Genomic DNA, 27,126 nt, shown 5'->3' with positions numbered 1-27,126 from the left:
AATGGAAAGTTCTTCTTATTGGGTAACATCACTTAATTCTGAAGCTGTATTTTAGTTCTGTTCAAATAAGCCTACTCAGCTATGAAGAGGCTTTTCTTCCACTTGAAATCTATACAGTTACGTCCCACTCACATTCTAAAAGCTGTTATTGAAGATGAAGAAGACAGTTTTTTCTCATCCCCTTTGTTTTACTGAGTGCTTAAGTTAGATCCAATGCAGGGAAACTGGCATAAAGGGAAGTCTGAGAGACACCGGGTGAAATTACTGGAGTGAAATTGATTTTTGATAACAGACACTATAGCTTCTTCACTGTGACATTCTGCCCTCTTGTGGACTTCAGTGACTGTCTTATCGAGTCTTCCAACCCCATAGGGAAGCGTAAGGGGTTGTCAGACCATCTAGTCCTCTAACATTGTCACCCACAGAAATATAGCCATTACAGCAGTAAATTCAAATTTGCTTTTAGGTCGGCCATAATTTTAAAATTTCGAGTTTGGCTTTTAGTGTAGTTTCAATGAATGTGAGAAATGGGATACTTTCCTAAAATAACTTACTCAAGATCTTTGGGAAACTCTCCCTGATTGTAACTCGATCGATGTGTTCCCTTTGTCCTTCTTTTCTCTCCCAAGTTTTAGATATAGTGAGGGCTCCTCTTTGGAAGGGTTGATCTAATGCTTGTGAAATTTAGTGAAATTACAGAAGCATGTTATATGCTCCTGCACCCTTGAGTGAACTTTCAGGGTACAAGCAAAAGACAGCAAGGATGTAGTGCGACACGGAGAAAGGCATCGTCCTGATGTGGAAGTCCATATGCTGACAGTCATCAGACACTAGTTTGCCAGGGTTTGCAGTTTCCCCATATTAGTTAGTATTCATTTCTCCTGCGGGCCAGGTGTCATGTTAGGTTATAATGAGAGAGAACTTCATTGAAACATCAGGGGCTGGCTTTTCTTTGCCTTTTCTGATCTCCTTTAAAAATGTTTCAGCAGGTTTTATTCTTCTGTTCTGACTAAGATAATCTTTTAAAAAAACCTCTTTGACCCCATTTTTGCAGGAGATCAGATAAATCAGTTGTGATATGGAAAACAAGTCTCTCAACTTCCTGAAATAGATTTAAATGGTAAATTACTTTAATTGCTTAGCCTAGTCTCCTTTCCAAATTGGTCCTCCCATCCTCTCCAATTAATAATTCATAATTCCTTGGGCAGTGGGACTCTTCCCAGTGGAGGGTGAAGAGGCGTGGATCCCAGAAGAGAAAGTGGCAGCCCCTCCTTCCCCCATAGGCACGTCTCTCTCTCTATTTTTCTATTTAAGTATGTGTCATCCCTTAGAAACTCTACTAAGCAGTAGCTGGCTCAAAAGCAAAGCCTTTTTTTTATTCAATCAATAATTCATTCTTTCAGCAAGCTTAATGAATGACGATTAGTGGCCAGGCACCGTGTCCCTGTGCATAGGCTGGAGAGAGACGTCAAGCCTTCATAATGGTCAGTGTTGGGGGAGAGTTTGACGAACTGAGGAAAGGCAGCCAGCACCAGCCTCAGGGATGAGGGAAGGCTTCCCAGAGGAGATGTTGTCACAACAGAATCTAGGAACAATCGGACTGGCAGGTGAAGGGGCTGGTGGTAGGGGAAGGTTAGGATGTCTAGGCAGAAGAAGAAGCACCTGCAAAAATTTAGAGGCAAGAAAGAGGCATTTGAAGAGTGTCTCAGTCTGTTTGGGCTGCCATAGCAAAATAGCACAGACTGGGTGGCTCATAAAGAATGGAAGTTTATTTCTCACAGTTCTGGAGGCTGGAAGTCCAAGATAAGCACCAGCAGATTGGGTGACTGGTGAGGGCTCTCTTCCTGGTTCATAGACAGCCGTCTTCTCGCTGCATCCTCACACAGTGGAAGGGGTGAAAGAGCTCGCTCGGTCTCTTTTATAAGGGTGCTAATCCTATTCATGAGAGCTCACCTCCCAAATACCCCATCTCCTAATACCATCACACTGGGGATTAGGTTTCAAAATATGAATTTTGGGAGGATACGAACATCTGGTCTATAGCAGAGAGGTGCATGTAGTTCTGTATGCTGGTGCATAGGGTACATGGGAGGCAGTGCTGGGAGATGGGCTGGGGAAGGCGAGACCGTGTGGAGAGGGGCTGGTGCACTGTGCTGAGGAGCTGCAGGGGTTAACGATGACTCTGAGAAGCAGTGTGGCATGGTTCGATTTGTATTTTAGGAAGCTCCTTGTAGCTGCCTCGGGGAGAATGGGTTTCTGAAGGATCTTGAGGGGATGTCAGGAGCCCTGCTAAGAGGCCATTGTCCTCATAGTTGAGTAACGGTGAAGGGCTGAACTACAGTGTTAATGGAGTTGGAGAAAAGGGCACATTCACAGGGTGACTGGCTGGCAGGAGTGAGGGAGACGGGCAGTGAAGAAAAACTCCTGGGATTCGGGCTTGGATGAGGAGAAGCAGGTTTGAAGAGAGCAATGAGGATGAGTCCAGTTTTGGAAATGTTGGTTTGCAGCTCCTGGGGATCCTCCACATGGGATCTGTGGATCTCAGGACAGAAGTCTGGGCTGGATATGGATTTGGGAGTCATCATTTTGAAATCATGGGTGTGAATTAAATCACCCACAGTGTGGAGTGAGAAGATAGGAGGAATGGAAATAGAAATTTTGGGAACATGTAAGGGGTGGGAGGAAAAGCAGTAGAGGGATAAGCTGAGGGAGAGTTCCAGGAAAGAAGCTGATAGTGTCAGAGGCGGCAGAGAGATGAGGAGAGCTAAATACAGAAAGACAGTTTATGTGGCCGGTGCAGCAAGGAGGTGACTGGTGACTTGGACGAGAGTGATTTTGGTAGAGTGGTGGGAGCGGAAGCCCCCACTGAGGAATCTTGGTTGTGACAGGAGGTGGATTCTTGGTTGTAAAGATATGGAAGCCTGTATGATGTGATGTCTTCTGCCTGTAGTAGTTGGCTTAGGAATTTATGAGCCACTTAGTTTTGGCATTTAAAGGTTATACACATGTCACTGGACTGGACCCTTCAAGCCTGGCCCTCATTTGTTTCTCTTCCCTGACCGTGGTTTATAATATTGGGCACAGAGAAGAGAAATCAAGAGCAGGGCAGGAAGGAGGAGAGGGGAAGACCAGACAATTTGTGAGGTTACTTCTGGCTGCACAATTCTAGAAGAGCCCAGTGTTCCTTCTTCTATGCCCGAAGCTCGACTTGCTACTGCAGGCACAGAAACTTACGCCGGTGCACTGATGGGGTCTCCTCCCTGCCCAGCTGCATAGTCTAGAACAACTGCCTCTTACACCCCTACCTGCTGCTCTCCTTATTGCTTCTTCCTCATCTCCTGCACATGCCCTTATTTCTTGCTCTACAGAGGAAATTGAAGTCACCAGGCAGGAAATCTGAACCCCTCTGTAGCCCCTCGCCCCTTGCACAGCCTCCTCTCCATCTCAGGGAGCGGGATGTCCCTACTTCTCTCCTAGGTGGCTGTGTTAGTGTGGTCTCCTCACCCTAGAAACTCCCACAGGTGACCTCAGCTCCTCTCACAACTTTAAAACTCTCACCAGCCTGCCCCTGCCCACCAGTTCTCTATCTTGAGTCTAAATTTATCTTTAGACACCTTCACTTGGTGGTTCCAAGGACCTGTAAATGTGACAGGTTAACTCATCTTTCATTGTCCAAATCTGTTTCACCTTGTGTAATTCAGTACTGGTTAATGGTGTTATCATCCACTCAAACCATCAGCCTAGGAGAAAATACCTAATTTCTCCTTGTACATAATCCTTTCCACCCGCTGGTCGGTAGACTCTTTTCCTTCTGCCCCAGTGTTTCTCCTGTGCGTTCCCTACGCAGCATCTGCTCTGCCATTGCCTTAGTCGGGGCATTGTTTCCCGCCTGGTCTTGCCATAGTCTTGTAACCAGCCTTCCTACCAGCAGTTTCTGCACTTTTCAGACCTTCCTTTACATTGCCCCAAGTCTAATTATGTTTCTTGTCTCATTAAACCTTCTTGTGGGTAAGCTTCGCTTGGGGAAGAGAGTTCGGCTGCCTTTGCATCAGGCCTGTTCTGATCCATTCTCGCCCACCAGTCCAGCCTCCTCTCTTACCAGCTTGCTGGCTGTGTCCTTGCCCCACCCACGCTGCTGAGGTTCTGGCAGTTCTTCATGCAGCCAGGGCTCTTCATGCTCATCCTTTCTCCCTCTGCTCTGCCTAGTGAGCCACTCATCCTTCAGTTTGCTTATGATAAAAGCTGTGTTGTTTCTCTACAAAGATATTTTTTCCCTCTTCATATCAACCTGCCCGTTTATAGCCACACATTTCTCACTTTTGCGCTTTAGATGCTTACTGGATGCTATTATTACTTGGTCCTGCTCAACTCAGGATAATTTGGTTTTATCCTCAGACGTTGACTTCCAAAATAATCAAAGGTTGTGTAACCTTTCTGTTGTGAATTTAGATCTACTATAATTAGAATCAAAGTGCTGAATTATACTAATGGGACATGAAAATTGCTGCCTTAATTACTACAGGTGTAAAAAGAAGAGCAAGTAGCAAAGCATTTAGTTTCCATGTTTATATAGAATCACTAGAATAAATGTGAGATAGTTTATATCAAACGATTCATTGAGTGCTCTGTATGCATTAATTAGTCACCATTGTGATGTACTTTTTCCTATTTTCAGCAAAATTCATCTCTTGACTCCTCGATACTTTATTTTGAGAGATTTACAAAAAAGAGGTACACAAAACTTTCTCACAAGATTTGTGGGCATTCTTTTAAAAAGGTAATAAAGAAGAGTTATGGTTGCAGTACAGAGAGTGTGTTGAAACTGGTTGTAGGACTTTTCAGTAAAAATCAGGACTGTTTCAAAAACTTTAGAGAAATCTGTTTCTTTCTTATTTTTATTTTTTAGAGGGGAGAACCCTAAAGTAACAGAACTACACACAACGATCAGAATTTCAGGGCCTTTTTTTGCCTTTGTTTTTTGTCTTGAGGTGGAAAATACGAGTAGCATTTCATTGTAGCTACAATTTACTATCATTCCTTGTTACTCTTCTGATTTTTTAACTCTTTTGGTTTTTTTTTTTTTTTTTTTTACTATTCAATCAACCAGAATTAGGATGGAGCTGATCACCAGTGCATCTTTTATTGTTCATTATGAGGAAAAACTAAAATATTTCATGCCTGTACTCCCACAGCTACATTGTCCCCAGTCTTTAGTGGGAAGCCCTTTTAATTTGTATCTACTAACATTATTAGCCATAAAAGCATTCTTGCAATTGCACAGGTTTGGAGAACAAAATTAGTGAAGGCCTGAGTATTGCAGCCAACAGGATGTATGAGCAATGAATACCCGTTCAACTGTCTGTGCATATAGGAGCACCATAAGGTTGTTTGTCACAAGCACTGCCCAGATGGGAAAAATGATTCTAATTCAGCCAAGTTCCTTTGATATTTGTATTCACTTTCAAGTCCTTGAGAACAACTCGAGGTAGACAGTTGATTTCCTAGAGAGTGAATCATTTTCATAATATTTAAAATTGATATAATTCATAATAAACATGTATAGATGTACCTACTCCTTAATCCTTTGTCAAAAAGGCAAAAAACTTTCTCTTTAAAACAAACAAACAAAAAACCACAAAATGCGTACACAGAGTGTACCAAACAGAAGTGTGCAGCTTAATTAATTAACACAAAGCATATACCTGTGGACCCATCATTTTGCTCAGGAAAGAGAACGGTGCCAGCATGCCAGTCACCACCGCCTCCTGCTGTGTGCCCCATAGGTACTATCCTGACTGAAAGATGTTTAAAGTGGGTTCCTGCTTGTTTTCTGCAGGTTGCATTAGAGAAAGCAGAAGCCTGGCATGGGGAGGGGGAGCAGGGAGGGCTCTGAGGGTGGGTTCCAGGAGAGCTTTGGTGGAATTGTAACACATGGCTTCATTATATGCTTTTTTTTACCATTTCCCCTCACAGGCCCTTAAGTGTAGGCATCGACCTGAGCCTGTTGTAGTATCTGCCACGCAGCCTGCTCTGTGTAGAAGCTGCGATTATTCAGGTCCTCTAGAGTGTACTAAATTCTGAATGACTCATTCCAAAGTGACTCTGTGGAGCTGGTTTATGTCTGATGCGCAGCAGTAACTTGTTTCCACACAATTCCAGGACGTTAGCTTATTGCCAGTGGGTGGACAATCTCAATGAGACCCGGAAGATGCTCTCTCTTAGTGGTGGTGGTCCCTTCAGTAACCTGCTGAGGTGGGTCGTGTGCCACATAACGAAAGGAATTGTGAAACGCGAGATGCACGGCCACGGCATTGGCCGCTTCTCAGAGGAAGAGATTTACATGCTGATGGAGAAGGACATGCGGTCTTTAGCGGGGCTTTTGGGTAATGTACCATGCCTTCTATTCTACATTTTGTATTCTTATTTTTGCATGATTAGTAAAGCACTGCTGGTTTACTAATTTAAAGTTTTATGTTGGTTGGTTTCTTTGCTTCTGCGTGTAGGTTGCAGTCCCACCGTTTAACCAAATCCCATAGTTTTCAGTAGCATGCGTCTTTCTTAATCACAGGTGTGTGACTGTCATTAGTTTGGCAAGGCCCCGTGTGAGGAGCACGTGGAGCATGATTTGGCATCACTACCTGGTTATAAGTGATGCTGGCATTTCTGAACGTGGTGTGAGAAAAGGGTGATTTTGAGCAAGGACGCTCTTCTATTTATGAACGGGTCAGGGTTAAAAGGCTGCTTAGGAACACATGCTCAGGGTTTGACTGTGTACCCACTGACATCGAGCTAAGTCTGCGAGGCGTGCTGACAGCGCTGGTTCTGACCCGCTCTGTGTGCGTGTGCAACACTGGCCGTTTTCCCACCCCTTTCGTTTCTGTTTGCAGTCTTGGTCTTCTTCTTACTAGCCCATTTAACTCTGATTGTGTATTAATTACACACAATGGGTTTAACTGGGCTTGGGAAACCCCTCAAAGAGAAGCACAGAGTGGTGCATGTCCATGGCTAGTGGGGGTGGCTGGGAATGGGATCACGCAGTCTCGCACCTGGCTGGCTGCAGGTGGCCTGGCTGATGTGGTTCATAATGATGATGATTCATAAACAGATCATTTGAATTCAGGACCTTCTGTGTCTGAAATAATGGCTTCTCCTGGGGGACAAGGAAGGTACAGGGAGCCAAGTCCTCTACGTGACTAGGTTGTAAGTGCTAAGTCCTTTGGGGCCTGCTGATTTTTGTCTTTAGAAGGTGGGTTTTCACTGGCCCTCCCTCAGTGGCAGTAATTTCCAGATTCACCCTGACCCCCATTCTGGAGCATATTAGGTACCTTACCTCCTCTAGGAAGTGGGGTTTGGAATTTGTTTTGTTGAAAGCCACCTGGTACTCTAGGCACTAGAGGCTATGCTGGGTATAACATTTCCTTTGCAGAGTGACCCACTTGGACTGGCTTCTTCCTGCTCCACACTTGAGACACCTGTAGACCTGGAGGCCTCCCCTGAACCCCAGCCTGCAGGGGCAAATTCTGGCTTCACATCCAGCTCTTGGCTAACTTTGTTATGGGGGTTATGTTCTGTGGGAGGTTAGGTGCTTTCTGGACTTCTTCGAAAGCTCTGTCTGGTTTGAAGAGTTGATGCTGTCTAGACCACTGCGACCATGTGATCCCTGCTTGATGCACATATGAGTGGAATTAGCTTCAAGTTTGCCGCATTCCTTTGGAAACTTAATAGTGGACTCCTGGCTTCAGAAACTAGACTGCAGCTGTGTCATTTCCTCGTTAGCAGTGGCTGTGTCCGTCCCTGGCTTGCCCCACTTCCTCACTAGCTCGTGCTGTTGGAAGCTCCAGTGTAGGAGAAGTTGAGTCCCCAGAGTTATGACAGAGATTATGCCAATAAATGCTGCTTGTCTTTAACAGTTTGAGAGTGTTGTTTTCTTAACCAGAGAGGGGTGGTTAATCATCACCTTTGTAGGATGGTTCTGGTTGACAGAACCAGGGAGCAGGGTGAAAACAATAGTAGTAATAACCGACAATGACTCTCTAGAGTTTCATGACTTAGACAATGCTTTGCCCCCAGTTTTCAGGAGAGGGAGGGGAATGAATTGCTGAGAGCTACGCAGGATACCTGGCAAGTATTCAAAACAGCATCAAAAGTCTAGATGCTTCTCTGTGAGGAGAAGGTAAGTGGGCTCCTTGGGAAGCTGGAGTTAGCTGGAGTTATATTCTGTGTGGAGGCCCCAGGAGCAGTCTAGTTTTGAACTCTGTGATAGGAGAAGCACTTCTTCTGTATTTGGGGAGGGAGAGGCTCTTTGGCTGAGCATCATAGTTTTTCTTACTAAATGAGGCAGAAAGCATCCCCCACATCCTGCCATCCCCATGGATATGGCTTACTTCTAATGCCCAAATACCTAAGAGACTCAAAATTTAAAATTAATCTTCATTGAAAAGCTCAAGATTTGGAGAAATTGTCCAGGGATGTATTTGACTCAACAGGGTAAATTAGTTATTGATGTTTCAGTTCAGTTGACTTCAATGATTTGAATACCTTCTGTGTGCCAGGAGTTGGGGAATACAGAGATGAGTTAGAGATGTTCCCCTCTCTCAGGTAGCTGTAGTCCAGTGGGGGTGATGAACCTCTGAACCAGGAGTGGGCAAATTACTGCCCATCCCTGGTGGCCTGTTTTTGTATGGTCTGTGAACTCATAGTGGTTTTCACGTTATTAAAATGTAAAGAAAAAAATTCAGCAGAGATGTGCAGATGCGGCCAGGAAAGCCTAAAATATTTACCGCCTGCCCTTTCATTGAGGAAGGTGGCTGATCCCTGCTGCAAACAAGTAGCTGCACATAGTAGGGCTGTGGCAGGTTCCATGACAGGGTCTATACTCGGGGCTCTTGGGGACACATCAGAGCCAGGTGTGAGATGGCACGGAGGACTGGGGAGGGCCATGGAGCAGGTGGCAATTGAGTTGTCCTGATGAAGAAAGTGAGGAAGGACTTTCCAGGCAAATCATGAGAAAAGGAATCACAAGTGAGTGGCAATTGGGAATCATGGTTGCAGTGAAGATTATAAGCTAATTTGGGGCCACTCACTAAATCATTCTAAAGGGCAATGATTACCATGCTAAGAGATGTGGATGTTTCCATACAGAAAGCATGGTGGTGTTGCAGATTTCTGAGCATAAGAGAGTAGTTGTATTTGTGATTTAGAAAAGTGGCTCCTTTGGCGTCCTGGGGGATGGGTTGGGCCTGGGGTGGAAGTGGTAGAGAGACTGAAGACAGGCAGTGAATATCTATGGATGTATTTTTTAAAAGTGTGATTTACTTCAAATTAAAATAGAAAATGAAATCCAAACTAAATAAAAAATTAGTTAAATGAAATTGGTTTTTATTTTGGTGAATTAAAAAAGCCCCACAGCCAAACCAAGTGGAATTCAAATAGAAAATGTGGTTTTATGATATAAAATACATTAAGGATATTTATTATGAATAGCCGGGAGGAAAGTCATAGTTGTCTTAATTCTAAGAAGGCATTTGATGTTGAAATTCAATGTATCCATTCCTGATAAGAACTCTTAGTAAAATAGGACTTAGAGATCAGTTACTTGACACAATAAAAGGGTATTAAGCCAACAGCCAGTGTCGTACTTAATGTTGAGTCACCAAGGGCATCACCAGTGATATAAAATACAAGACACAGGGGCCTGCTATCACAATTGTTTAATGTAGTTTTGGGAGGGGCTTGACAGTACAGTTGGACAAAATGAAAAAAGATATCTTTATATTGGAAAGGAGGAGACAAAATTGTTATGTAAAGAAATCAAGAGATTATGTAGCTGAAATAATGGAGAATCAACTGAAGTTATTACAGTTAATGGAGAGTTTGGTAAGCTTACAAAAAGTACAAAGTTAACATGTAAACATCTGTAGTTTCTTGAGTATCCCAAATAATCAGTTAGAAAATATGATTTTAAAAATCCCATTCATGATAGCAATAAAAATTAAAAATATTAGAAGTATGATTTGTAAAAAATATTCAGGACCAACAGAAATAAAATTAAACAATCCTAATAAGAGATAGAAAGTTTTTTTAGAAAATGGAGAGGTATATCTCCTTTCATTCATTAATTTGAGAGTGACGACTCTAGATCCAGAGTGAAACCCCAGCTCTAAGACGGTGGGCAAGTTTCTTATCTGCTCTGGGCCTCAGTTTCCTTGTGTGAAATGGGAAAATAATGATGAGAAGAAAAGTAACACACGTGAAGTGCTTAGAATAGTGCTTGGCATGTAGTATGCAATCAGTGACAAGCAAATGTGTAATGCAGCTGTGCCCAGTGTTGGGAAGGGGAGCTTCATGGCACTGTGAGGGCTGATGATGGGAGGGTCTGACCCAGTGGTCAGTGCTATTGCCTGTTTACTCCATGTGTTCTTATGTCTTCCCGGGGAAGGTTTGTGTGTTCAAAGCAGAGATACCCCGTGTAGGGAATACCTGATTTTCACCACATGCCAGAAGTACATCTTTGTCTATTTCCGTACCCCTCCCCAAAGAGGTGGGAGTCAATAAAGAGCATGGGAGACATAAAAATTAGGAACAAGAAGTTTAGGTTTTGGGGAGGCAGGAAGCCTAGTGGCCAGCATGCTGGTGTGGAGTCCTGGAGTCGGATTCCGTGGGTTTAGATTCTGGGCTTCACCACTTCCCAGCTCTGTGATTTCACAAAAATAACTTGAGTTATTTCATCTGCCAAAGGGGGTCAGAACAATATCTACACCATAGAGTATGAGGACTAAATGAAATACTTTATGTTAAGTACTTTATGATAAGTGTTAAATAAAAGCTACAGCTTTCGTATGTAGCTTTTACATTACCACTTCATTAGGAACAGTGTTTCCTGGGAAAAATGTCTTTGTAACAAAACCCTATTTTTTCTGATTTTTACATTTATTAGCTCATGGTAGAAATTTGGGAAGGTTCAGGAAAGCACAAAGAAGGAAAATAGGTCACTACAATCTTATAACCTTTTGCTAATCACAATTACCATTTTGGTGTATATCTTTCCAATATATATAAATATATATATATATATATTTTTATTTAAAGATGACCGGTAAGGGGATCTTAACCGTTGACTTGGTGTTGTCAGCACCACGCTCAGCCAGTGAGCTAACCGGCCATCCCTATATGGGATCCGAACCCGGGGCCTTGGTGTTATCAGCACCGCACTCTCCCAAGTGAGCCACGGGCTGGCCCTTTCCAATATTTTTATCATAATTTTGAATCATGTATATATATGTGTATATATATATATATGTATTTGTACACACCACACACACATACACACATGTATTCCATTTCTTCTATTATTATATATTCTATATCATGTGATTCTATGTGCCTGGTATCTCACTTGGTGCCAGGAAAGCTGATATAAGACTCATCAGACAAAACCCCGCTTTGCCTTCTGCCTTTTTTATATTTCTGTTCTGTTATTAATCCTGAGTCTACAGGTATGATCTTTTTTTTTTTTTTTTTTTTTTTAAAAAAAGATGGACCGGTAAGGGGATCTTAACCCTTGACTTGGTGTTGTCAGCACCACGCTCAGCCAGTGAGCTAACCAGCCATCCCTATATAGGATCCGAACCCGCGGCCTTGGTGCTATCAGCACCACACTCTCCCGAGTGAGCCACGGGCTGGCCCTACAGGTATGATCTTGAAGTGGACAGAAAATAAGACAGAGTGAAAATAAGAATTGTATAGTTATGTCCAGTGTTGGTCCAGAGATCCCAGCTTGGCCACTAGATATGAGATTAAAGTAAGAATAGAAATTGAAATTCAGTGCAAAGTCAGAGTAACACCACCCACTTGACGAATAAGGAAACAAGCGTGGAAAGGTTGAGTGACTTGCCAACAGTCACACAACTAGTAAGATGTGGAGACAGGACTCAAATCCTCAGTCTGTCGGACTCAAGACCCCTGCTAGATAGTTTTTTTAAAATATTTGTTTATTATTAGCATATTCATTATTACAAATGGTGATTTTTCTTTATGTCCTTTACCTAATCTATCACTCCCCAAAACCCCCTCCTTCCCCCACCCTGCTGTTTTCTGACCTGATCCTACCCAAGTTCCTTATGAATTGTGCTTTAAAGTGGAGAAGTTGTGATTATGTCAGGATGACTTCCTTAGAACATTTTCTAAAGTTGCCAGAACTTTAACTGGCAAGTTAAAATGTGGTCTCCAAAGTAATTTTTATATATGTTTTATTAGGTTGCTCCTAGAAGTTGAGTACAGAACTAAACATGAAGTGTTATCATTGATTTAGGCTTCCTGAGCTTTGAGAGTTGAAGCTGTACCTTCCTTAGGCAGCTTGTGTCCAGCCTCTAGGCTGAAGTGCCTACATACTCGAAGAGAAAAGATCTCTTTTTAGGGGCTGCCCCTGAGAAAGCCAGGGATCAATGGAATTTGTAAATGGAAAGGAGAAAAACAAGCTGATTTCTAGTAAACTTCACTTGACTAATGGAATGCAGTGTTTTTCTTTTTTTGGCCAGTTTGAAACGTTTTACTGAGTCAGAAAATAGCTTGGAGAGTCATTATTTTTCAGAGTCCTTGTTGAGATCGGATTGGCACACTTGTAAGAACAAATCTGTTGGTTATTTTAATAAATATCAATGTGATCTTGACTATTTAATAAAGAGTAAAGGGTTGCAAAATTGTACTTCCTTTCAGAGGCAGTAAAAATGAATCATTTGCTACATGTGTTCATGTCATCTTCCTGAGCGTGTGTAATTAAAGTGTGGTATAGTTTTTCAGAATGATTCTATTTTGCTGTTGAATAAAAAAAAAATCAAATAATTTTGTTTTTCAAATACATAGATATTTGGGTAATCACTTAGTTCAGAGTTAAGGAATCTATAGAAGATTAAAATATTCTCAAAGAACAACATGGTTAAGCTTTTATGATTAGTAATAGAAAATCTCTAGCCCACTCTTAACCAGAAGTGCCTTTGGGGTTCCATACCTCCAGATCAGGACGCCGCACTGTGAAGGGAAGTGTTGGTACTGTTCAGGAAGCAGGTGGACTTTGGCAGAGTCAGGGGAACTCAAAGAGAGATGTGTGTTGGGGAAAAGGCAAAGAGAATAAAGGTGCAATTATGCCTTGAAGTCGAGGTCTGGAATCTTGGAAAAGCAGGCTGCCATGTTGCAGACCCCTTACCCCTCTGGCATGCGAGAAGAAGAGAGGCAGGAGGGTTGCCTCCTGAGGAGTGTGCCTTAGGTGCTTGACAAACCCTTTGTATGGTTTTATGCTCCTGTCTGTGGTTCTCAAACTTCTCCCATTCAAAATGTAAGATTGCATTTCGATGCTTTTGAAAAGCAGCTTTCATAAAGTTGACCAGAGCTAGTAGTTATTAAGAAACATTGATGTGGCAACCCCTTGTGTGTGGAGGGGTAGGTGGTGGGCCTGAGTTTCTTCTCTTGGTCTCTATTGACCAAGGCTCAGCATGGAGTAGCAGGCTGCAGGATGGGGGGTGTTGGGGACAATCTTACAGAAGTTCTGCATTTATCTGATCATGCTGAGGCAATACAAACTACCAAAATCTAATGTTTCTTTGTTTTTATCTTATTTCTTCCACTGAGGCATTTTATTTGTATGTATGTATTACATTCCTAGAAAAAGAATCCCAAGATTTTCCTTCCTGTGCATTTTTGTCTTGCTTTTTCGTGGTCCATGATGCCAGCTGAGGTTGTCAGTACAATGAAACTGACCAAATGGGAGCAGATTATTCTGCCGTTTTTCTAGATCTTTCAGTTGTATGTCAAATCTGGGGCTGTTCACTTTGCACTTGTTTAACCTGCCCGTGAGGTTCACTAGAATTTTCCCAGCTCCGTGATCATCAGTGATTTCAAATTCGCCATGTAACCACGCTTCATCATGACAGTTAGAAACCAGACAATGACTTTGGAGCACGGCCCATAAGAACCTGGCGTTTGCCTCTCTTTTCAGCGTTGCTGATGCTCTTGAGCTCCTGAGCATCAGCCAGGACATTCATGTGCACTGTTATGGGTGCACAGAAAGATGGCAGGAAAAACACATTTCTTTGCTTTTAATTGTACTTTGATAGACCCTGGGTGGTGACACAGAGTATACTTGTAATAATTAGAATTCAGATAGAAGAGTAATTCCTTTGACTTAGGACTATATAGTCAAACAAACATGCATTGAACAGTCCCCGGGCTCTTTGTGGGGGGCTTAAGAGTTGGTGGTGAACAATTGGGGCACAGCTCTGAGCTACCAGAGCTGCACCCGAGGGAGATATTGCTGGTAAACATTTATAAATCGCAGCACATGTGAGGAGTGCCACAATGGAGAAGTGCAAGGTGAAATGAGAGCATTTTTGCAGGGGACATGAACGTGGTCAGGGGGGTGACATTTGAGCTGGGCTCTGAAAGATAAGCCAGAGTTGGGTGGGCGTGTGTGTGAGGAACAGGGTGGGACAGCGAGTAGAACAGCATGGACTAGAGAAGGAACGTCATATGTAAAGGCTCTAAGATGAAGAGCAGCAGGGAGCATTCAAGGAATGACAGGGTGGCCAGTGTGTCTGGAAATTGTGTGAGAGCAGAAGCATGGCACCAGGTAGAGGTAGGAAGGGGATAAGATCTCACAGGCCTTATATGTCACATGGATAATGTTGGGCTTTTTTTCTAAGAGCAATGGAAACCATCAGAGGTTTTAGGTAGCAAGGTGGCATGACCTGATTTACATTTAATGTGCCTGAGGGGCCAAGAGTGGAGTTAAGGGCCCAGGGAGGAGGCTGTCACTGTCCAGGAAAGTAAGATGGCATTTGGACTCCAGCCATGGTGGTAGAGTTGGGTGAAAAGTTATGGTTTAGTGCTGTATATATATTTTTTTTTTTTAAAAGATGACCGGTAAGGGGATATCAACCCTTGGCTTGGTGTTGTCAGCACCACGCTCAGCCAGTGAGCAAACCGGCCATCCCTATATAGGATCCGAACCCGTGGCCTTGGTGTTATCAGCACCGCACTCTACCGAGTGAGCCACGGGCCGGCCCTAGTGCTGTATATTAAAGACAGAATTGACAAAGTTTAGTGATTTGGTGTGTGTCATGGGGAGGGCAGAAGTAAGCAATGACCAGCTTCTGGACATGAAAACTTAGTGGATGAAGTGGCCACTCACAGAGCTGGGGAGCACTGGAGAAGAGGGGAGATCATGGATTTCAGGTGTGGATATGCTGGGTTTGGGATTCCTACGAGACAGACCCTTGAGTAGAGATGCCGTATATGTTAAAATCAGCCTTTATCAGTGGAGAAAAGACCAATTAATTCAGTAAATCACACTGGGACTGCTGGCTAACCATCTGGAACACAATAAGTACAATGCTGACTTCATGTCATACACCTGAATAAATTCCAAATGGATTAAGCCTTTAAATGTAAAAAATAAAACCATAAAGTTGCCAGAATAAAATATGGGAGATTTTATAGAATCTTGAGCTTGGGAAAGTTTTTCTAAATGTGGAACCATAGGGAGAAACTATGAAAGAAAAGTTGAATTGCTTGATTACATAAGAAAAAGAAAACTTCCTGTATGTCAAAAATCACCGTAAATAAAGTTAAAAATCAAATGGTAAGTTGGAAAAATGTTTGCAACATGTGACAAAGAATTAATATTACTCAATATATGAAAAACTCTACAAATCAATATGAAAAGTAATTCCTGAAGGGGAAAATTGGGCAAAAGACATAAAAAGGTAATTTACAAGAACAATATAAATGATGAATACTCACATGAAAAAATGTTTAACCTCTAGTAATCAGAGAAATGCAAGTTAAAAACTGGGGCACCACTACGTCAATCAAGTTGACAATTTTATTTAATTTTTTGTAATAATACAAAGTATTGGCAGACACACTCTGCTGGTAGGAGTAAAAATTAGCAGATACTTTTTGAAGTTGAGTTTCACAGTTTCAGAAGTCATACGATTTTGCATATTTATTAAATAATTCAAAATTCTTAGGCTTTATTCCTAAGAAAATATTACAAAGATTTATCTTGGAAGATTATATTAAAACATTGAAATCTACTGATACTGAAATCTATTGAAAGTTACTAATAGTAGGTTTTTTTTTTTTTTTTTTTGCCTGAGTCTCTGATTTTTGTTTGAGATAATAACTGGAAACTGGAGGTACCTTAGGCGTTTGCTGCTCTCTTTTCTCTTCCCCACCCCTCTCTTCCCCTTTCCTCCCCTCTCCTCCCCGCCTTGTATTGTCAACTTTCCTTTCTCTAACCTGGGTAGGTCTGAAAGGTTAACCATGAAAGAACACATATATGTAGGTGTATCCTTAAATGCCCACTTGCAAATCATTTGCAAGTAATCTGCATTTCCCTCTAAAGTGAGTGACGCCATTTCATCAGTCCACTTTGGCCTCAGAGGTACCTGAAGAAATGACCACTGCTGCGGAGGATGCTCTGAAGGGCTGAGCGGTGTGCAGTGGTGTTAGGACATCTGTTACATTGTGTTTCACAGAAGGCTTCCCCTACCAAAGAAAAAAAGTTTGAAAACCCATGGAGTAGGTGGATTTGTGGCTGGTTGGCAACTGTATCCTCATAGTGTCGTTTAATGGATTAATATCACCTGAAGAGGGCTCTTTGGGGACTCTGCTCTTGACTTTATCATGTCCAGTACTTTTCTCAGTGACCTGTTGACAACTTGAAGGCATGCTTAATGGCCTTTGAATGACACTAAGTGGAAGGATAGCTAAAAAAAATTGGATGGGAGAATCAAGAACCAAAGCTTTCAACCTTAACAAGAGGAAACCTAACAGGGATAAATGTCAAATTCTGTACTTAGGTCCAAAAACCAAATTGTACAAAGGCAGGATGGGGAGAGACATGTGAAAAAAGGCTTACGGATTCTAGTTTATTTTAGTCTTGATGGTATGTCAACAATGTGATGGACTGCCAAAGAAGCCATTAAAAACCTAGCCTGTATTAATAGAGCATAGTGTCTCAGCTTAACAGTGCTTTCCCCAAGGAACTTGGACCTTTCTCTAGGAATGTGCCAGGCAAACCTGTTCCACGCTCCCAGTTACCGGTGCTTGCTTTCTCAGGGCACTCCCCACGCCTTCTTATAATGGTTTGGTTTGACTGTCTCCTCAGCTGGACTCTGCTCAGGCCTGGGGGATTCATCCTCTCTCTCCAGGGCCTGAACAAGTGCCTGGCACACACTAGGCATCCAGCAAGTGTTTGTTGAACAAGGAGGGTGGGGCGATGTTCAGTTCTGGGATCCATCTTTTAAAAGAAAAATGGCCAGACTAGGGTGTATCCAGAGGAGGGTGGTTGGGAAGGTGATTAGTGACAAAAAAATTTTATGTGAGAAAATTGAGGATACTGGGCAGACAGGGTCTGGAAAAATGAAGATATAAGGGGCACACACTAGCTTTTTTCAAATATTTAAAAGTGCATCATGATTTTGGTTTGGCTGCAGATGGCGGGCATAATAGGGGACAGGAGAAGGGGACAGAGAGGGATGTGGGGTGTGCTTGGGGAAATGATGACAGTTCACAACACGGAGGAAGGCAGAACTTTAAGACAGAGCTGTCCACAATTGGGAAGGCTTGTCTTGTGATGTGGCCTGAGCTACTGCTCTCAAGGTGAGATTGACTGACCATCGTCAAGACAGCTGAGTAGGGTCTTTTTACAGGTGGTGAGATGTGCACAGGTGGCCTCTGGGGGTCTTTCCAGTTCGGATGGTTTCATGATTTTTATATTCACTCTCTAGAGAAAAGAGCAGAGTCATTTTTCCAAGTTGTAAAACAAGGCAGAGGCCAAAGTAGACATCAGTTGACTTACCTCCTGAGTGTTCTCTTGGACTGTGGTTTCTGCTTAGGCTGCCACTCGTGCCTTCTGAAGGATCGGTGCTGTGAATGATCTGTCTTTACTTGACACCCCTTGTTATTAAATCTATGCTTTGAACAATGAAGCTTGCACTTCTTTTAAAGTGTTTGTGTGGTATATATACACAATGGAATACTACTCTGCCATAAAAAAGAATGAGATTTTACCATTCGCAGAAACATGGATAAACTTAGAGAAAATTATAAGTGAAATAAGCCAGGCACAGAAAGAGAAATACCACATGTCCTCATTCATAAGTGGGAGCTAAAAAATTAAACAAATAGAAAAAGAAAGAAAGATACAACAATCACAATAATTCATTGAATTTTCAAAAGGAGAGAACGGAACTGAGGCCACCAGAGGTGGGAAAAGGGGAGGGGGAGGGGGACTTAGTGAGTAATTGGTAAAGGGCCACAAAAAATGATTACATTGTATAATGATAAATATAGTAATTATCCTGATTTGAGCATCACATATTATGCACAGGTATTGATATTCAACACTGTACTCCACAGATATGTACAATCATGTTTCAATAAAAAAAAAAGAAAAAGAAAAAAAGTTTTTTCTTGCAGACTTGACTCCGACAGTAGCAAAATTGTTTTTGTTTTTAAGAGAGTTTGGGAACAGTCTGTTTTAATATTGGTTCTTCCTACTGTTTAGTTAGATCATGTGACAGTGCCTCATAGAGATGTGCAGGTTGGCTGTGCATTAGGCCTTCAGGCCTTGGCAGCCACGCACCACCGCAGCTTCTGGTGAACATGATAGGGGAAGACTTCAGAGCTGGGCAGTTGAAAGGATGACAGACGGTAGGCTTATATCTATGTATATTTTAGCACATTTAGCATATGCTGAGTAACTGAACAGATCAGAGAAGGAGAATGAAGACATAAAAGTAATTACAGCTGTCAATCTAGCTAGAAAGATAAAATCCACAGATAAAAGAAAATAATAGACACCTAAAGAAATGTTCTGGAACCTCAGAGCAGTGTTTCCTAATGGAGGTTCTAAGTGCTGTCCAAGCTCCAGGGGCCTGTCCTGAACAGTGGCTCCTAGCCCGGACTGCTCATTAGAATCACCCGGGGCAGGGAGTGCTTTTAACACAGCAGCTCAGGCCCCACCTTGGTGTTAGTTAACTCAGTCTCGGGAGTGGGGCCTGGGCAAAGGTGTGAAGAGGGGAGGGGCCCCATGAGGGTACTGTGTCTTGTTTAGGCAGGTAGTACACAAAGAGAGAAAATTATAGTCTTTTATAAAGGAGGTGATAAAATTCAGAACAAACCTGGCTCACTTCGTAGTCTTGTTGAGAAAGTGATCCTGGTTGGGTCTGGCTTCATGGTACTTAGCCCAGCCCTTCCTTCTTTCCATGTCAAAAGCCTGTTGTATAGACTGCAGATTTGTTGTGTGGGTAAATTTTAGATACTATTTGTAATAGCACCTTGAAGATGTTCTAGTCTTTCCAGACCCCTGAGAGCTAGTTACCATACAGATGCAAAAGCCAGACGAGGTTCTGAGAGGCTAGGGAATGAGTCTGTGGCCATTCAGCTAACAGCAATGCTTTTCCTCTGCTCCAGTCCGACTTTTGTCTGTTTGCATTGGTGGTTTGTTAAAGTAACATGCAAGATGAGTAATAATTTGACCTGGAAACCGTAAATTCTGTTTTACCTGTATTGATTGGGTTCTGGTGAGAACCTAAGGTTTTTACAATTTCATACTGGAGTTGGTGTTCGCCGATTGAAGTGGAAGTGATTTACTCTGAAAGGTCTTTACGTATTATTCAATAATTGCTCGCTGCTTTCTAATGGAGAGAGCCATTAGACCATATACTCGAAGAGCATTAACTACTTTTTTTCACTGATCCCCTCCATTCCAGACTTCCAGAGGGAGGGGGAAGGAATAGCTAGCCTGGGCCTGGTATCTTTAATTAGCTAGGGGCCCTGGGGGCTGGCCCCCAACATTTACATTCTTATGGGGACAGGCATTTGCGGCCCTGAGCTGTGGTTCGTTTCTTTTCCATTTTCGTTGTTGCCAGCTCAATTGGTAAAATTATGTTGATTATTCATGAAAACAAGAAAAATTACTTTTAGCAGAATAAGATTAAATGCTAATAAATACTGAGCTTCTAGAAATCTTCCTGGCTTATTTAGTAACACAAATTGGTTGGTATAATTCTGACAGACTCACTCTGGTCTCTACTTTATCCTGGGTTATTCTAGCTTTTTCTTTCTCTTAGAAAAGTGACTTTGACTTTGTGTTTAAATTTCAGGTTTCAAATAACTGACGGATTACAGTAAAAGAAAGTAGTAAAAAACATCTAACAAGGTAGCACCATGTAGACAATAGGCTTTTAAGAGTCTTTATCAGTACACATCCTCTTGATAGGCGTTAGAGATGAACACAAGGGACTGGCCCGTGGCTCACTCAGGAGAGTGTGGTGCTGATAACACCAAGGCCACGGGTTCGGATCCCATATAGGGATGGCCGGTTAGCTCACTGGGTGAGCATGGTGCTGACAACACCAAGTCAAGGGTTAAGATCCCCTTGCCGGTCATCTTTTAAAAAAAAAAAAAAAGAGAGAGATGAACACAAGATGAGCAGGCTCAGGGCTCCCCCAACCTCACCCCCAAGTTGCCAGATAGGGAAGAACTCCCCACTTGTGTTCTGTTGGGCTATTTGCCTGGATAAAATTTGGGGAGCAATTATAGATAAGTGATGACCTGGTATTTCCTAACACATTAAATCAGTTGTTGGGTCCTAGGTCAACTCATTTTTTGTTTAATTAATATGAAAAATAAGCCAACATTTAAAAAAACTGAAAGAATTTAGATATCTCCCATTATTCTATCACCTAACTCAGTAACTATTTACTATTTCCCTATACCTTCCACATGCATATTTTTATAAAGTTTCATTTTTGATGTACACATCTTTGTATCCTGTTCATTTTGTAAAGTGAACCTTGAACATTTTTCTGTGTTGACTTTCTCCTTTAATAGCTGCACAATATTTCATTGTGTTGGGAAGTATTATTATTTTAAAGTTAGTCCAATTTTTGTGTTATGGATAATTCTTAAATATCTTCATGTATTACTTCTGAGGAATTATTTGAGATAAGTTCATAGGAGTGAAATTACTGGGTGAAAGACTGTGGACATGGTTAGGTCTGTTCCTAGGCATTGCCACGGTGCTTTCCAAGAGAGATGTACAGATTAAAGTGACCAGTAAAAGGCTGAGGTACCAACTTCACTGAAGGCTTACCAGTATCAGGTTTTATCTCTAAAAAATAGCATACTGCTTTATTTGTTCTAAACTTGCCCTATTTTCTTTAATCGCTTGTAAGAATAAACATTTTACTTCTGAATTTTCCCAATTTATCTTTCTTCTGTGATTTGTCCCAATCCTTTGTTCATTTTTCTATTAAGTCTTGAGTTTTAAAAAATGTAATTGATCTATTTATATTTCACAGCTTTGTGATGTTTGAGGCAAATAATTCCTCAGATTCACATGGGATCTTAAAGGTTTATGTGGACGTACGCTCTGACTCACGGCGTTCTCTTCACATCAGTCTCGACCCCATGTCCTTATCTGCAGTGCTTGTGTGGACTTTCTGTCCAACATGTCGCAGCGTTGAGCCCCAGCCCTGCAGTGACCTCGCTCCTTCCCCCACGGGCCAGCTCCAGACTCAGAGGACACCTGGGGCTGACCTCGGCCTTGCCCTCACAGCCTGCTGGTGCACTCCTGCTTAGCCCATCGCATCCCACCCTTGATCACTGACGTTCTCCAGACCCCTCTCCTCCCCTCCCCCTCCGTGCACCAGTTTATCAGCCCTTTCCCGTATTTATTTACGCTCAGGCAGCCGCTTTCTCCCCAGCGTCCCCAACCCTCACCTTCCTCACCCAGCTGCACCATCAGCTCAGCCAGTCCCGCCCCTCCCTCCTCAGGTGCGGAGCACAGGTTCTCTTTCCTTCTCTTCAGCACTTTCCTCTTTATAGGCTCCTACTTACCGTATGTCTCTCCTGTCTTTAAAAATAGCACCCCAATCCTGTCCTCTCTGATCTTCCCTTCACAGAGAGGCTTATTTGAAAGGCAGCAACAGTCCTACTCCTCTCTTGCCTCCCATCTACTCCTTGGGCCCCCGCATCCTGACTCCTGGCTCCCCACACCCCAAAATTGCTCTTGAAAGGGTGAATAACACCCTACCACCTAAAAGCCTGGTCTTTTATTTCAGCCTTTTGGAAGTAGGAAACTTCTACTTGAGGGAAGTCGTTGAGGGGCCTCTCTTCCCGCTGTGATGCCGTTGGAAAGGTTGGAAAGGTGTATGAGAGTACAAAGGACTGAGGCCTCCTCTTCCCCTGGACGCTTCATCCCCTGTCTTCAGCTCTACAGATTCCCAGGTGCCCCTGAGGAGGCGTTAGTGTCTTGCTGTTTCAGGTGATCTGGGTCGTTGGGTATCACATCTACTAACTCGTGCAGGCCCTTACTCTGTGCCAGCACTGTTCCAAGTGCTTTTCAGGTATTAACTCACCACTCACAGTGATCCTATCCATGAGGAAATTCAGGCACAAAGAAGTACCTTACTTAGGGATACCCAGCTGGTAAATGCTAGAGCTTGGATTTGAACTTAAGTAGTTTAGGAGAAGTCGGAAGTCATCACTGAACACTTTTTAGCCTTTATCTTACATGTGGGCTCTCTCTGCCTCTTCTTCCCTGCCTCTCCGTCTCAGGGTCCTTGAATATTGGTGGTTCCCAGATTCCATCCCCCACTCTACTCATCTCACATTGCACACTGCCACATATAGCTGACCCTGGAACACCATGGGTTTGAACTGGGCAGGTCCACTTATATGCAGATGTTTTTTTTTCAACTCACCATGGATCCAAAATACAGTATTTGCACGATATAGAACCTGCTTATGTGGAAGGCCAACTTGATATCCGTGGCTTCTGCAGAGCCAGCTAGGAGACTTGAGTGTCCTTGGATTTTGGTATATGGGGGTGTCCTGGAACCAATTCCCCTTAGATGCCGAGGGACAGCTGTATCTTCCATCCTAATCTTTCTCCTGAACCCCAGCTGTTGTTTAGACCTTCACTTAGATGTTCCGTGGCCACCTCAAATTCAAGCACATCCAAAAACAGAACTCATCACCTTCCCACCAAACCAGAATTCCCCCTCCCATCCACCCTGGTGACCACCCAGTGAATGCCACTGTCATCCATCCAGTTGCTGAAGCTGAATGCCAAGCAGTCTCTCTAGATTGCTCCTTCTGCATTATCTCCCACCTGGCTTTCAAAGCCTTACACTGCCTGGGGCCCTGCCTTTTTTCCAGTCTCATTTTTTTAACCCCAAGCTCTTGCCCACTATATCCCAACCACACTGGTCTTCTCTTCACAAACACACAAACCTTATGCCAACCTTTGGGCATCTGTCTTAGCTGCTTCCCCTGCCTGGAATTCTCTTCCTCCAGATCTTTGTATCACTAGATCCTTCTTGACATTGTGTAAACATCACCTCCACAGAGAGGCCTTCCCTGACCATCTAGTCTAACATATCTATCACTTCACCTTACTTGAATTCTCTGCATAGCACTTATTACTAGCTAATGTTTTCTTATTGGCTGATTTGTTTACCATCTCACTGTGTGATAGGAACTCCATGACAGCAGTGACCTTGTCTGTTCTGTTCATTGCTGCATCCCAAGCACCCAGAACTGTCTTGTATATAATAAAAATAATATTGCTAAGAGCTGACATTGATGGAGCATTTACAATGTGCTTAAGCAAATAGTAATATGATACTGTCTGAAGGTGGACCAAAAGCAGATTGTCCTCCTAACTGGAAAGATATCTCGAGGCCAAACAACAAAACAGACCATTCTATGTGATAAAGCAAAGAATTTTATTACAGGATAACTCACTTACAGAGTAATAGGTTGGGCATATGATGACCCAAAGGCATATGCCAAGCCTCTCTCTGCACTATTTCAAGGCTGAGCTTAGGTTTTGTAGGGAGTTCATAAACAAGCTTAATGTAACTAACTCCAAATGTTGATGCAGGTGGCTACACCAGGTTATCACCACACTGGCACTTAACCATTCTTTTTTTTGTTTTTAAACAGTCAGCAGGTTATTCCTATCTATTGTTCTAACTACCTTTCACCTAGTTACAGTATAATTTTATGGGCAAGCTCTCACAAAGACATAACAAGTGGTAAGGGCCTAAGATGGAGTCAGTTATGCTCATAATCCCACAAATATATAATACATACCCTCATAGTAATATACATAATGCATATTATACATTTTATAAGTATAATATATTACACATATGACATATGTATGGTATATAATGTGAAAGACCCACTATATATAATATATATACATCCCCGAGGTGGTAAAATAACAATACCTCGTCTCATATGGGTTTGGTGAAAATAAATGAAGTAGAAATTGTTCTTATTAATTCTCACTAAAGGAATCTGAGGGTAGGTATTGTTATGATTATAGTTATCTTTAACATTATCATTCCTTGTTTGTGAATGAGGAAACTCGAGGTGCATAGTGGTTAATTACTTACCCAAGATCACATGACTAGTAAGAGGTGGGGTCAGGCCTGGATCCCGGAGTCCGTCTGTGGAGCCAGATGCTCAGTTAGTGGTTGCTTACCGGATGGATGGATACAATTCATCACTGGGGTGCTCACTAAATACCTTAAACTCCTTTCTGCCCCACAACCATAGTAGAGGCACTTAGCTGATGTCCCAACCTCCAGTTTTGGTTTTCAGTTCTACTAGTGTGGTTAATCTAAAATATAAATCAGAACTGTAGGATCTCAATTCCTCTTAGGCTAAAATCCAAGCTCCTTTTCTTCCCAACCTGAATTCTGCTCACATCTCCACCCTCATTTCCTACTTCTTCCCCACGTGCGTCTTTATTCTTACACCGATGACCCATGTTCCCTGAAGTACACTGTGCTGTTTTGCAGCTTCATGCCTTTGCATAGGCTGTTTCCCCTGCCTTGCTTAACTTGACAGATTCTCAAGACTTATTTTCACTTTCCTAGAAACTTTCCTAAAGTTCACCCTGGCCTCGTGGGGCTGCTTACATTGGGTGCTTCTGTTCTTGCTGTGTCATCGTGGACCGTCATGGAAGTGCTATGTTATGCTTGCCTGGGTTTCTGTGCTCTCCCTCCTTCACTGTCCCCAGCCTTGCCTGTGGACATTATTATCATCTTGAAGGGATTGGCTGTCTGGCTTTCCTCTAACCCTGGTGCCTAACAGAAGGCCTAGTAAATAGTAGGCACTTGGTAAGTATTTGCTGAATGAACACCAACTTCCAAAAGGAATTTGAGGCAATCCACAATGTTAGGATATATATAAAACAGGGCAATATAAGATATTCAACATTAATATAAGACTTTCAGAAACCAGTCATGAAAAACAAAAACAAAAACAACATGTTCTTGAAATAAGCTTGTTTCTGGAATTGTGTACAATTTAACATTGAACTTTTTGGCAACTAAGATAAAAAAGGAAATATGTGGGGCATGTTTGTGTTTATTTTGTTAGAAAAGAAAACAAAGGTTTTTCAATTGGGACAGGTTTTTTTCTTGGTCCTGAATTCTTGGACAATGGACAGTGTTTTTGAATATAAACATTTGTAAAATCTTCTTAATAAAAGCTCAGGGTTAAATGGTGAATTGCAGCTCCAAAGGCATTTCTTTGGAGAGCTACTTTAATATGGTTCCTATGTCTTTTTTTTTTTTTTTTTTTCTGATCAAATTTAGTATACTGGTAAAGCATAGAGAGCCTAGAAGTTTCGATAACTTGCCTTGCAATCATAGCAAAGGCACCTTTTAGACCTCCTTTCTAATACAAATTATGTTCTAGGTGAAGGAGGGCAAGCTTCGGCAAGTCCTGAATGAACTTTTATATTTAATTCTTTGGTGACCTCCAGAAGTTTAGCTCTTCTGTGTTGTTGGTAAAAGGGAGGTCTTACTGTATTAGACACTAGGAGGTCTAACCTTGTACATCCTCTTATGAAAACTTATGGGCCTTACTTGTGTGCTGCCTGGTTAGAAGGTCATCTTGCCTCCAAGGTGCAGTGAGCGAGAGCAGTAAGGGGCAGGTCAAGATAGTTCTTCATGACCTACCAGCTCAACCATCTATACAGGTCCTTGGTTGAGTCCAGAGTTCTCGACACTAGAGTTCATACCATCAAGTAATAGAAGAGATGATTTTGGTCTAAAAGATTTGAGGGCAAGGTATTATAAAATAGTTGCCATTCACTGAAAAATAATTATATTTACTGATCACCCACAGTGTTCCAGGCACTGGCTGGGTACTGGGGGATACGGTGTTTGTATTCAAATAGAGCTCATTGTCTAGGGTGATTTCTTTCTTCACTGAATTTGCAGTCTAGACAAAATCATAAGAGAACCATTCTGATGAGACCGTCAGGGCATCTACCAAATATACCCTCAAGTAGCTGAGTTCATTCACTTGTTAGATTAGGCTTTTTTAGTATTATCCATTTAAACACTGGAGGTTGTCTGCCAAGTACTTTAAGATTTAGCATAGCTGATATACTTTTTCCCTTGGCCCATTATTAGTGAACAAGATCAGGCAATTTTTGATTTTTTTATTATGAAAATTTTCAAACACACAGAAAAGAGCAGAATAGTACTATAATGAACAACTTTATAACCATCACCTATATTTCATAGTTGTTAACATTTTGTCATATTTGCTTCATCTATTTTTTTTTGGTGTGGGAGTATTTTAAAGTAAATTACAGCTATCATGACATTTAACTTGCAAACAGTTTTGAATGTAGCTCTGGGAAATAAGAATGTTTTCCTACTGTAGAAGGCAGCCTCCGAGATGGGCCACAATGATCCCCTGTCCTGGTGTGCATCCTTTTTTGTAATCCTCTCCCCTTGAGGACAGGCTGGACTTAGAGATTTGCTTTTAACAAATAGAACATGGCAGAAGCAATGGGATCACCCTTCCAAGATACAATTACACAGACTGGCCTCTGTCTTAAGTGCCCTCTCTCGCTTGTTCTGACAGAAGTTAGCTCTGTTGTGAGCTGCCCTGTAGAGAGGTCCATGTAGCAACAAATGGGTATCTCTGGCCAGAGCTAGTGAGGGCCTGAGGCATGCTAACAGCCATGTGAGTGAGTTTGGAAGCAGATGTTCCCCACGTGCAACCTTGGCCAACGCCTTGATT

General features: G+C 42.3%; 1 protein-coding gene across 2 annotated transcripts in view; it reads left to right on the top strand.

Annotated features, from left to right (window-relative positions):
- The window catches only part of FAXC (failed axon connections homolog, metaxin like GST domain containing), a 65,351-nt gene that overhangs the window by 17,725 nt on the left and 20,500 nt on the right, over positions 1 to 27,126 (top strand). For both annotated transcript variants that reach the window (XM_063097730.1, XM_063097731.1), the window contains one exon: positions 6,160 to 6,383. In XM_063097730.1, the coding sequence (XP_062953800.1) occupies positions 6,160 to 6,383 (224 nt within the window). The remainder of the gene's footprint in view (positions 1 to 6,159; positions 6,384 to 27,126) is intronic.

Source organism: Cynocephalus volans, chromosome 5 (assembly GCF_027409185.1).
Source record: "Cynocephalus volans isolate mCynVol1 chromosome 5, mCynVol1.pri, whole genome shotgun sequence".
Taxonomy (NCBI): Eukaryota; Metazoa; Chordata; class Mammalia; order Dermoptera; family Cynocephalidae; genus Cynocephalus; species Cynocephalus volans.
Note: the sequence above shows the minus strand (reverse complement) of the source record. Positions and strands in the feature narration are given on the sequence as shown.